The sequence below is a fragment of the Pungitius pungitius genome, chromosome 5, assembly GCF_949316345.1.
Source record: "Pungitius pungitius chromosome 5, fPunPun2.1, whole genome shotgun sequence".
Lineage (NCBI taxonomy): Eukaryota > Metazoa > Chordata > Actinopteri > Perciformes > Gasterosteidae > Pungitius > Pungitius pungitius.
The window spans coordinates 18,317,159-18,329,272 of record NC_084904.1 but is presented as its reverse complement, the minus strand read 5'-3'; the positions used below and the strand labels follow the sequence as shown (position 1 = coordinate 18,329,272).

The window sequence follows — 12,114 nt, the reverse complement described above, 5'->3', positions numbered from 1 at the left end:
TTAAACCAACGCACAAAGACTAAATGCTGTCTCCCGCTAGAGAGATTTATGAAACAACCTGTGTAGCAAATCGAGAGGACTCTGGATGTACACTTCCTTTCAGGTTTCAACAGCAAGTGAAACCATACAGCAAGCACAACTCGCCGACACTACACAACAGTAAACTTTGTTGAACACAGCAGGTAAACAACGAACTTAGAAGTTATTATTTGGAGTCGTATGTATACAAAACCGAGGACAGGCAGGTAGCGGTCGCTAAAGTTTACTCGGTTTATCTTTACGTAATTAGCTGCCTAGATGCTAACGTTAGCTTGTTATTGCTTAGGTCAACATGTGTTGCTGAAACGTTAAATTGTTTCATGGAGGTAATTATGTTAATTACCTGACTCAACTCGGCAGTATCGTCATTGAGTGTCATTGTGAAGCATGGACGGCAATGTGTGTTGTATTGGAACCTTTGCTGTCCCTGCAGTTCATTTAGAGAGCGAACCCTTTGTTATACAATGCCTGCCACTTGTTGTTCTGAACGCTTGTCATGTGTACAGGAGGACACACAGCATGCACCCCGGATGCTCCATTTGTTGTTCTACAGCTAAGTGCACTGTGTAAGTATTGAATTAATCCATACTATAGGTAAGGTATTTTTTTGTCATGAGTGCATTCTCAAGATCTGGACATGAATATTTCCAAGTCTTTGTCATCCAGATATGTTCCCCAAGGTTTGTGTATTATTGCAAAAAAAACTGGAAGACGCCAACCCTGTTTTCCAACACTTGTTTCTCGACTCTTGTCTCATTGTTATTCTTGGCACACATACATGTTCTATTGCTACACCGCTGGGCGCTTTGTCCTCCTAAGTTTGGTTTGTGTTGTTTTTCTCTTCGTCAGACATGACTCAGATCTGAAGGCAGGCGAGGATTGAGTGAAACTTGGTCAACGCCACATCCATCCATGTGTATCATTTTCTTCAAGTTTGACCCCCGGCCTGCATCCAAAAATGCCTACAGGTGAGCAGTTAGTAGCTAAGTCCAAGTAGTAAAGTTGCAAACCCTTGCATATCCAAATGGGCAAAGAGTTTTGTCTCTAGAGCGGCTGATAAATGTGTCTTTTATATTCAATTAAAATCTTAAGCACGTCTTAAGTTTAGGATCAAACATTGTAAGATCCCAAAGTACGGACTAATTGGTACCATCTTGATAAACAATTGTCTGTTTTTAAAAGATATTTGAAATTAAAAACGTTGCATGATATTTTCTTTTTTATGCAGCTATAAAGACATGTATAAAAAAAAAAGTTTTGCTCTACTTGTCTCATATGGCTTCAGGGAAGTGTTACAACCAGGCAGCAACGGAATGTATGAATACATTTATTTAAAAAAGGGTATACGGTAAAAAAAAACTTTTTAGGTGTCAAGTCTTGACATCACTGCAGTCACACTCTTGCTATGCTGCAATCTTCTGCGTTTCATCTGATTCCACGATGTTCTACTTTGCCACTTGACGCTTTGACAGTTGCTCACACAAACCGTATAGTGAGAAAAAAGTTAAGGGAAGAGACATTTTCTTTTCTGTTGATTTATCTATTTTATAGAAATGTCAATCTTGCCTGAGTTTTCTTACTGGATGACATGAACAGCTATTGATTTAATTTAAATTATGCACTGCCATAATTGAATAACTGATCCAGCACACCATAATCTTGCTAAGCTCGAGAGTGAACCCTCGACCTGACCAGAGTTCATCTCTGTTCTTCCCTCTGGGAGTCGGAGTCCTGAGATCACTGCCTAGGTGTGTGGCATGAGTGCTGAGTCAGGCCTCCACCTGGAGAAAGGTGAAACTTACTGTGTCCTAATGTGGTGACATCAGTGCCATATCTAGACTACTGGTTGCAGGGGTCGTCTTCTTTATCTTCAGTGATGTGCTAATCAAAAGGAATGTTCAGAATACTTGGACAAAATTGGGTTTAATCAAAGATCTCAGTAACGTTGCGAAACAGTTAGCGGTTAGGAAAATACCCACAATGGTTAAATGGGTTCATGTTCAGCATGAATGACTCAGTGATTACCCACATGCTGAGATATTTCAAAAGTCAATATCCAGCCTGTGCTGATTTTATTATCATTATTCCAAGGCAGTACTGCAATCAACATTGTAATATGATTAAAGCTTATCACTTTAAAGCTCCCTTTTTAGAAGTGGCTGTATAAACAAACCGCAAAAAAGTGTTTTTTCCCCTTAAGAGTATGATTTTACTAATGGCAAATTCTGCCAATTAAATTGTGTGCTCTAACGGAGTTGACATTTTGACCCCAAAGCTGCTTTTAGAGGAAAGCTTGTGTGGGACATGATTATGGTCATTGTATATTGTGGCAGCCCGTCAGTAGAACATCTCAAGCTTTTGCTCGAGACATTAAATATCTTAAGTATATTTTCCCAAAATACCAGGTATACATTGGAGATTCTACATGACTTTGATGCAAGATGAACGTACGGGGTCTTAAAAAAAAATACATATGATCCTGTAGGAAACGCGAATATCCTAAAATACATCATTCCACATGAACCTAAAGGGTCTGCTGCCAAGCCTGCGAAGCGCTGTGTGCACTGAATGGACCGAGAGTCCGAGCTTGGTATTCGTGAAGAGCTTTGATGCCTCACCAACCCTCCAACATGATGCAGCTGGCTGACTGTGATGAGAGTGGCTCGCTCCATCCCCCCCACAGCTCCCCTCCCCTCCCTCCTGCAGGATCCGATAGCAGATGCTCTCTCCGGTGTTGCATCGTTAGTGTGAGCCTTGTTTTGCAGCTCACACTGGTGCCATGGGAACAGCCACCAAGGTCGACCCCTATTAGGCCAATTTGATTTATCTGTTTGCTCTTAACAAGATCTGAGCCCCCGAATAAGATCAAGAGGGGGTGGGGGGGGGCATTGGAAGCTCAGAAAGAACATACAGCTATTATAGAAGACAATATATTTCATTAGCTTTTTTCTTCTTTTTTCTCAACTCAAATTTTATATATATACATCAATTGGTATCATTGACGAATATGTTGGAGATTCGCATGCTGATTCTCGGCTGAAATGCTATTTAATCTTTACAGAAACCTGATAGTGACCAACTAGTAAGGGCACGTAGAAAGTCCCATCAGACACGAACCCCCCGACGCAGCGCATAGGTTTCGATGTAACTCACTTTTTTTAGTTTGGCTTTCATGAATAAATGTTACTTTCTTGATTCTTGTTGTTCTGGTTGTGTACGCTCTTGGTTGAACGCACTTACTGTAAGACGGCGTGGATAAAAGCGACCGTTACACGCCGACGCCCTGATTTAATAACACACGTGGAGGTGTAGTGCTGCCACGCAGCCGTTTGTTTGTCTGACAGCGATCAGGCTGTTCGCTTCGAGGCGGCAGCAGTAAACGTTTTGTAGCCTCGCTTCGGCAGTAAAAAGTGATAGAACACCTGGGCGAGCAGCTTGGCAACACGAGATGCTTTAGCTAGATCTTTCATGTCAGATGAAGCCATATTTTCGTATTTGAAATGGCGTTGAGTCCTTTTTGTGCAGTTTAGAGGAAATTGTTTGATTCTACTTTTTCATCTGAAGAATTGGCTTGCTCTATGAAAATATGTTCCAGACGCCAGGCTTTCATATGCATTTCCCCTCAAATTTGGAAACGCTTTTATTTGATTTCTCCCTGCTCTCCTTTCAAAAGCATCTCGGTGGGCTTAAAGGGGCGTTAAATAAAACCAGGTCAAAAAATGATAAGGCCACAGATAAACATTGTTGTCAGCATCATACAGTATGTCCCATGTAATAATAATGTTCTCTTACTTATCTTTCCCCTGAGGCACCCCAAGGGCGCAGGACTCCGGGGCCTCTCTGAATCCCAAACCACGACCCCGAACAAATATTACAATTCTTCATACTGTTTGCAGTAAAACCACTTAAAACAAAATTGAATGAACCAGGCTCACAGAATGAACGACAAAAAACGGAACAGCTTCTAAATCCCGTCGTGTCGCTCCCTTTTCCACAGGCTAATTTTGGCTGCAAACCGAGATGAGTTCTACAGCCGGCCGTCCAAAGCTGCAGACTTCTGGGCGAGCAACACCGAGATCCTCAGCGGTGAGTCCGGGCATTTCACTTCCTTCGCATAGTGATAAAATGGAAACCTCCTCGCTGTGTTTTAAAGTCGCGCTCTACACGTTAGTTGTGTTGTGAAGTTCAGGCGTTGTCTTCTACCTGGCCTTCGTGTCACCCGGTCAGTCGCTACGTTTGGAAGGCTCCTTCGGGGGAACGTTGCAACAAGACAATCCCAAAGCAGGCCATGGATGATGCCTTTTAACAACCATAAAGACTTTGTCTTAAATGCAGAGCGATGCAATGTGTGTTGGAAGCTCTCTTTTGGATATTTAGCAGTGTTTGACTACAGTTTTATTTAACCCTGAACGTCTTTCAACAATCGAGGAAAAGTCTGTCTGCTCCACCCACGAGTCCGATTCTCCTCCTCCTCCCCATCCCGGGATATCCCCACCCGCTGTAAACTATATTTAATTGACTGATATTCGATACACGTTGTAGCTGAGCATAGGAAATCAATCATCCTTTTTGGGGGGGGGGGAGAAAGAGATGCAGTGATCGCCCCATCATTCATCAGTCTCTCTTAACCCACCCCCCCCCTTTTTTTCCCACGAGGGGTCAGGACTCCAGTAGCGGCCTCTTAATCGATGGCTGCCTTTATGCCGTGTGACAGGAATAAATGTCTCTGCCTCATCCGCGGGGCTCGGGGGGGGGGGGCTTGGTAGGAGGGGGCCCTGAAGGAGACGTAGCATGACGAGAAGGGAAGTGAGCTACGGCTCCCTGTGGGGGTCCGGCCAGCTTTCCATTTCCTCCCAGAGGAGCGAGGCCATTTGGCTCTCTCGGCCGCTGCCGGGGTAAGTGGACCTGTCCTCATTGATCAACAGGAAGTGCCGTGCGCACAGGCCGTCTGCCTGCTCCATGTCGATTTCAAGGAGAAGAATGTGGAAAGAAGAACAACGGATTTATTGACGGACTGAGTTTATTTAATAACTGCCAAGGCTACACATGATGGTGGTCCAATCGAAGGACTTACTCCTTTCTCATCACATTAAGACAGTCAACAGTGTTTCATAAGACGTATTTGCACTCGGGCTATTGTTGTCTGTATGTCTTACACTAAAAGCACAAGTTGCTGTAATGGTTGTGAGTTGGGGGTTTGCATTAACGTTCTCAACAACCGTTACCTTGAATTTGTTATTTTATTATTAATTATTATGTCATATATTGTGAATTTTGTGCTTTCCTGGTGACAAATTTCCCATTTTTATGTGTTTGTATGATCTGTATATGAAACCCTATTAATTAATTGTCGTTAAGCAATCAGAGCTCTATCGATGGAACCCAGTTCTTATGATGTTTTTAGTTTCCAATGATGTACTTCTTGTGAGTGAGTTGCCTGTGTTGAACACCGGCTGAATCACTGTGTAAAATAGGGAAAAAACAGGATGCTCAGGGTATTGAATGTGAGAATTGATCCAATCTATGGATCACTTTTACTAATCTCAGCCAGTGAATCTTTTTTTGTCATTTTCGACAATAGTCATTATTCCTGAGTTACTTATACCTCTAATTGTTTATTGACGTGCATTCCTTTTACATCCAGGTGAAGTGTGATGGATACTGGAGCTGTGGTTAATAAACTCTACTTTGTGTTTCCCAGGCCTGGACCTCGAATGTGGGAAGGAAGGAGGATCGTGGCTGGGCATCAGCAAGCGGGGCAGGCTGGCTGCAATCACCAACTACATGGAAGGGGCTCTCAACCCCGATGCACAGGGGAGAGGTGAGCCAACCATCGAGATGTGCAAGCTCCAGTCCCTGTCTCTAAGGCTGAGCCCGGCCGCCCTAAGGAGGGAACTCTGCATTTTGCTTTTTTGGCTACTGTTTGGAGGCTGTGCTGCAAGTTTGAGATGAATGTCAATGGATTTTTTTTGCTGTGCATCATCTAAGAAATATTTGTTTGTAACCTTTGTTGTTCTGTAGGATTTCTAGTTCCTAACTACCTCATGGAGAAGGATCTGGACAGCTACTCTTACCTAAAGAAGGTGTCGGCAGAAAGCCACTCGTACAATGGCTTCAACCTCCTCACAGCGGAGTTCAAGTGAGTGAAATCCTGAGAATCTTTAGTGCTGGGATGTGTTTGCATTACTCCATAATGTCAGCAAAGAAATCTAACTGAGATATTTGGGTCGTGACTTAACCTCGACATGATCCACAAAGGCTGCTTCTCATCTGTTGGGCGCAGGTAGAACTGAAAAAAACCCTTCCTTACATTTCTGAAGGAAAACATTAAGTGAAGAAAATCTAGAATTTTCTTTTCTCTTTTCCTTTGTGTCACCGGCTTGACTTGACTGAAGGTTGTGTTCTGGCAGAGGGGAGAAAAACAAAGATTAGTGCACACCAAGATAGTTGTCATGGTGAAGGCCCCTGTAGGCAATCCGCATGGAAACAGGTCTCAGTGTCTGCCAGCAAGTGGTTGATGGTTCAGTTCCAACACATTGCCCTATCCAACTGTGTCCCTGGTGAGAGAGGAAAAAAAATAGAAAATAAATCAAGGTTTCCACAGAGGGGTTCGGTCTCATGATGCGCGTATCCTGGTAACATGGCCTCAAGGAGGATCAGCTCTCAAGGTGGATGTTCCTTTGCTTCAGCCTGTCTTTTCTTTTGGATTTAAGTTGGGCAGAACTATGATGTCAGCTAGTCATTGCTGCCAACTTCCAATATGATGCAATCTATTGAAACAATTGGTCCTTGAATTTCCAACTGACAGAACAGAAGTGACAATTGCTGCTATCAGATTTAATCAGTTTAGTAAATGGGTGAGCTAATGTCTCTCTCTCTCGGTCTTTCAATGTCTCTCACAGACTTGTTGCAAGATGGGAACCGTGCAGCTGTTACATATGCACTGTTTTTTTTAAGTGAACAGAAAATACACCGCTTTGCTGTTGTTTCGTTTGAGATTTTCATCTGTCCCTTCTGGTGGTGTATATGTCTATCCCGGGTTCGGTCCTAAAACACCCAGCCTGATGGGAGCTGCTTTCACTACAGTCAGAGATGACACTCGACTCTTCTTATTAAACACCCTCATTACCGGGCTGCTTGTTTTCCACTGTCGTGTGCACAGCAACTCCGAGGAAAACAAGGCATCTGGTTTCTTTCCAAATCGATAACAACATCTGGTGGATGGCGAGCAGCACTATATTACAATTATGGGGATTTTTCATTCATCTGGAACCAGCACAAGATTCTGGATGGTGCTGTGGAGGACAAAATGTGCCCAACATTTATTTATTTTTTATTTTTTAAACATTGTCTGTGTTCACTCCGCCTTTGTGTGATCACACTCATTGAAATGCACGGATGGAGAAAGGCTGCTCTCTTAATACACAATCCAAACAGACATCTTTCAGCCTGGCCCTAAATGATGCACTTCTCCTTTTTTAATTGTGATACCCTTTAAACCAGTAAAGCGTTGATAATAATCTATAACCATTTTGGGGTTGAGCATACCATTTGATTTGGTCCTGACTTTACCTCGTTGGAAGCTGATACCATGTATATTTACATTTAGTTTTAGGATCTTCTCTGCTTGAAGAAGCTTTCGGGGCAGCATATCAAACATTGATTCTGACTGACTATTTCACGTCACTCTCACTTTGAAGTTAACAACCAGATATTATTACTTTTATTGAATGTCTGTTATAAGTCTTGGCTAGAAACGGATTTGCACATTCCTAGGTATCGCCAGCATTTTAAAGAAGAACCACTATGCATATTTGTTTTTCCAACCACTACTAAATTACTTAATTGGATTTTTGTTCTGAATACTTTTGAACTACAAATAATCATTTTTATTTTGCCAAAGGAGAAGTTTTCCATCAGCTTTTGAGACATTTCACTCAACGGTAAACGGACGTGTAGTCGCTCACAATGCACCAAACGCCATTTCCATGGCTTTTAATCTCTGCGTGTGTGGGTGCACACAAACAGATGCAGGTGTGCGCGTTCAGGTGTGTGGGGGCACGGCGCCGTTGCCCCAGAGCCCCCACCAACAGGCCCATCTACATTCCGAACCGACGAAGTCGAAAGCTCATCCAACCATCTCCAGGCAACTCCGCCACAGCTGGCGATGGGGACACTGCTCCGAAGCGTTGGCATAGAGGACTCTTCATTAGATCGTCCCCCAGCCAGCATACTGATTACCTCTCTTACCGAGATCCGAAAAAGCCCCCACCCCAAACCCCATCCTCCCCCCCACCCTGCTCATTCTCTCTGCTCAGTGGCCTTGACCTCCCGCTCTTCCCTCATCTCAGCCCAAATCAACCCACAGCACACCTGATGTTTCTCTATTCTAGCCGGGGGCACAGAGCAGAAATAGAGCCATCGCCCTGCATATCCTGCGATTGCACCAGGCTCAGCTCGGTGCATATCGCGGGGCAACGTTTGTACACAAACAAAGGGGCTTCCAGGTGTCGTTGAGTTCAGACTAGTATTCCAGACATTTTGTTTGCCCTCCTGCAGAAATTGAAACAAGATTCTTCAGTTTTCCTTCAGTTTACAGGGACATCTGCTTCTTACTGGGCAGCTACCGTTGACGCGCATTATTTGAGGGGTGACTGCTGTCACTCGGGTCAACAGTGGTCAGTGTTGCTGTGTTCATTGTAACCATAGAAACACAGGAAAAGCTGTGGTTTATTTAGACCGGGTAATACTCACAAACAATATAATGTCAACCTTCAGGTTGGAGGATTCTGTCTCGGCTGCCTGGACACACATTGTCCGGCCTTTTCATAAGACCTTCTGCTCCAGGAAGTTTACACAAGACCAAATAGTACTCGTACAAACACCAAAGGACAACCTCTGCTCAGGGGAAACTGTTTGTAGACGAGCATGTTTAGCTCTTATCATTTGCTGTGTGTGTGTTGTCCAATCTTCATTCCATGGCAGTTTTCAAGGAGTAGATTATAATGCACTGGCCAGTCAGATGATGTAGCTCCATTTAATTAGTAGAGTCACTGCCTACTTGTTAAACGCAGGCGCGTGTATTGTCTCAGATCTTGACTGGGAATCTTTCAGAGTCCGATGTTGAAGCGGTGTTGCGCCACACTTCAGATCGACGGATGCCACTGGTACGGTTGTCATGAAATTGACATCAAAATGGAATTTGGCTGCTGGTTTCAAAGGATTTGCGCATCATTTATTATTCACCCTCCTGCATCGAAGCAGTCACTGATGTCCTTGATGTCAGACAGATTTTACAGACGGAAAAAGTTCCCTCTGAGGACTTTGCTAAGAGATCTAACACTATAACTAAATGGTTTTGTGGTACTCGTAGTTGTTTGTAGCACTGGTTTGTATTTTTGGAGCATTCATTTTAACCAGTTGTTCCTTTCAGGATGGATTTTCCATTTTCTATGCCATTAAATATTGCCCCATTTTTATTGCCTCTACAAATGAATTCCTTTTTTTTCTTATGGGGGTGCACTGCATAGTATGTATAGGGTACAAGGTAGATACGTTTTCTATATTTGTGTTATTTAAAGAGCAGAGAAGCCGTGTTACTCTAACACAGCCCTCATAATTACACTTAAAAACTTTAATCATCACCAAATGCAATCTGTGATTTTCCATCTTTCTGTGTCCCATGTAGAGCCAAACAAGACTTTATGTGTTACTATGGAAACAGAGGCAGTCCCGAACCCATCCATCTGAAACCAGGTCTGTGTTTTTACTCTGGTTGCTGTAGAAACTGTTCTCCCCCCTCGGCCCGTGGTCTATTCATCTCGCTTTATTCGTTTTCTGCCTCAAGGTCTCCAAAGCTAATTATTGTACATCTCCAGCAGGAATCTATGGCTTGAGTAACGCGCTGCTGGACTCTCCGTGGCGGAAAGTGCTGCAAGGCAAGAGTCACTTCAGCAGGGTCGTCAGCGACCAGTCCCTGTCCTGCGATGGCCTGGTGCAGGAGCTGCTCAACGTCCTCAATAACAAAGAACTGTGAGTGGTCACCCCCTACCTGGATGCTTCCTCACTGTCGGGTCACATGTTGTATTTATTTTAGTCTGCACACCATCCTATAAGCATACATTGTTTTTTTGTAGATATAAAGGCTTTGGCTGATGATGTTTATAGTGAACATTGCAAAATATCAGCATGTTCGGTGATGTATGTGGCATAGAATGATAAATTCAACGCGTGCAGACAGACGGAAACGTTTAAATTGGACATTGGTTCTCTTTCTGGCTAAAAGTTGCATGAGAACATCTGCACGGTGATTATGAAGTGACAATATTGTGGACAAAGTCGTGGCTTTATCACTATGAGGTTTTTTAGAAAACCAACTAAGACACCAGGAAGTTATGATAGTTCATTTTCATTACTGGAATTAGATGTTTGAGTTTAAAATATCTAATTGTGCTTTTGTCAAACGAGATACGGTAATATTTAAGATGCTCAACATCTATATCCACTCCCAAACTACTATTGTTTATGTGTAAAGGTTATTGTGACTGAACTGCATGACCCGTTTTTGCGATGAGATGAGATATTTTCAGAAGAGCTGTGAGTGAAGACGACATTTTCAAGGACAAAGCAGATTGAGTAAAGACGTTGCCGACGTGGATGATGTGCATGGATGCTTACTCTGTAAGGCTTCTCAAAGAGGTGTGTTGTGGGTTTGTTTAACAGGAACACACCTGATCCCATTCACGAGAGCCAGGGTAAGGATTACACCAAGCAGCAGATCCAGGCTCAGTCGGCGGTGTTTGTTCGCTCCCCTCATTATGGCACAAGGTCAGTGTCGTCCTCTCCTGCTAAATCTCTCTCCTCTCTCTCTCTCTCTCCCCCGCTTGTCTTCACCCGAGGTGACTGACGCAGCAGAGAGAACAGAGAGGTCCACATAAATCCCCTGTGTAATGAAAGGGGAAGGGCGGAGGGGGGGGGGGGGGGGGTTGCTTGCACTTGGAAGCCAATGTGGAGACCTTTCCTGTGGCCAGAAGGTCTGCAGTTCTCTGCCTTCCACCGCCGGCTCACTTTGTACACCGCTGTTGTGACTGTTTATTCCTCGTAGTGGTCCACAGTGTTACTCCTGCCCTTTGCCCGTCTTTCTCTGGAGGTCTTTTTCCTCGTTTTTATTTTTTCGTTTGCTTATGTGTACCATTTAGGACCAATACAATTATCCTGATAGATGCAGAAGGTAACGTGACCTTCACAGAGCGCACCATGCTCAACGGGGACCCGGGCGAATGGAGCACCAGTTCTTTCCAGTTCAAACTGCAGGTGTGACGACATGATGGAGGAAAGCCACTCGGTGCCTTTCTATGTCACCTTTCATTCCCGCCGGCCACCACCTTCCTCCTCCTCCACCTCCCCCTCAAGCTGCACCGTAGCAATCATGTGAAAATGAAGATCCGTATGCACTTTTTTTGAGCTAGTTGATTCTTGCTGCCTCATTGACATCAGTGATATGTATTTCTTACTTTCGATCTGAAATGCATCTTTTGAAAATGTTTGCTAATTTAAGATTGCCAAAGAACAGTTAAAATGTTGTAAATGAAAATATTATAACAAAACAGCAGGGTTGGGTGGCTTCTAAAGACTAATGCATATCAGACTGCTGGTAACCTGCTTTGATGTGTAATCACTGCAGTCATACACAAGGTAATTTATTATTAAATTGTTTCTGGACTACAATTTGAAATTATTTTTATTTTTACAATATAGGAAAACATTGGGACGTTAGTATATTTCCAGAGAACATATAATTTAAATTGATGGTAAGAATTATAGATTAGAGTTGTCTCTGCTTTTTAAAATGTTTGAGTACTGTGATGCAGGTAATTAGTTCTGGTCCAACACTGCACAAGTAGCGTCAGTGTTGTTTACAACATATTTTCCCATAGTTTAATGCAAACCGTTTGAGGCAATTGCTGACCACTACCCGGGTGAGAAAAATTAAGAAATAAATAATGGATTTTACAGCTGTTTGATAAAAAATGTATCAAAGCACTCCCCTCGGTCTTCTATTTGTTAATTGCTGAC

The 12,114-nt window shown here is 43.3% G+C and overlaps 1 protein-coding gene across 2 annotated transcripts; it reads left to right on the top strand.

The window, feature by feature from the left end:
• Positions 1–12,084, top strand: tango2 (transport and golgi organization 2 homolog (Drosophila)). 2 transcript variants are annotated; one of them, XM_037481352.2, is made up of 10 exons: positions 1–182; positions 546–605; positions 889–1,007; positions 4,037–4,125; positions 5,741–5,860; positions 6,061–6,178; positions 9,728–9,795; positions 9,921–10,071; positions 10,762–10,866; positions 11,238–12,084. In XM_037481352.2, exons 3-10 carry the CDS (start codon positions 952–954, stop codon positions 11,356–11,358), a joined length of 828 nt encoding a protein of 275 aa, XP_037337249.1. In that variant the 5' UTR covers positions 1–182; positions 546–605; positions 889–951; the 3' UTR covers positions 11,359–12,084. The 2 variants fall into 2 exon arrangements, with proteins under 2 accessions (XP_037337249.1, XP_037337248.1); XM_037481351.2 differs by having other exon boundaries at positions 9,918–10,071.
• The last annotated feature ends 30 nt before the right edge of the window (positions 12,085–12,114 follow it).

Coding starts and splice junctions, on each gene's coding strand:
- tango2 (XM_037481351.2), top strand. CDS start 952: ATGTGTATCATTTTCTTCAAGTTTGACCCCCGGCCTGCATCCAAAAAT. Junction 4,126..5,740: donor CAACACCGAGATCCTCAGCG/GTGAGTCCGGGC, acceptor TGTGTTTCCCAG/GCCTGGACCTCGAATGTGGG. Junction 10,867..11,237: donor TCCCCTCATTATGGCACAAG/GTCAGTGTCGTC, acceptor TGTACCATTTAG/GACCAATACAATTATCCTGA.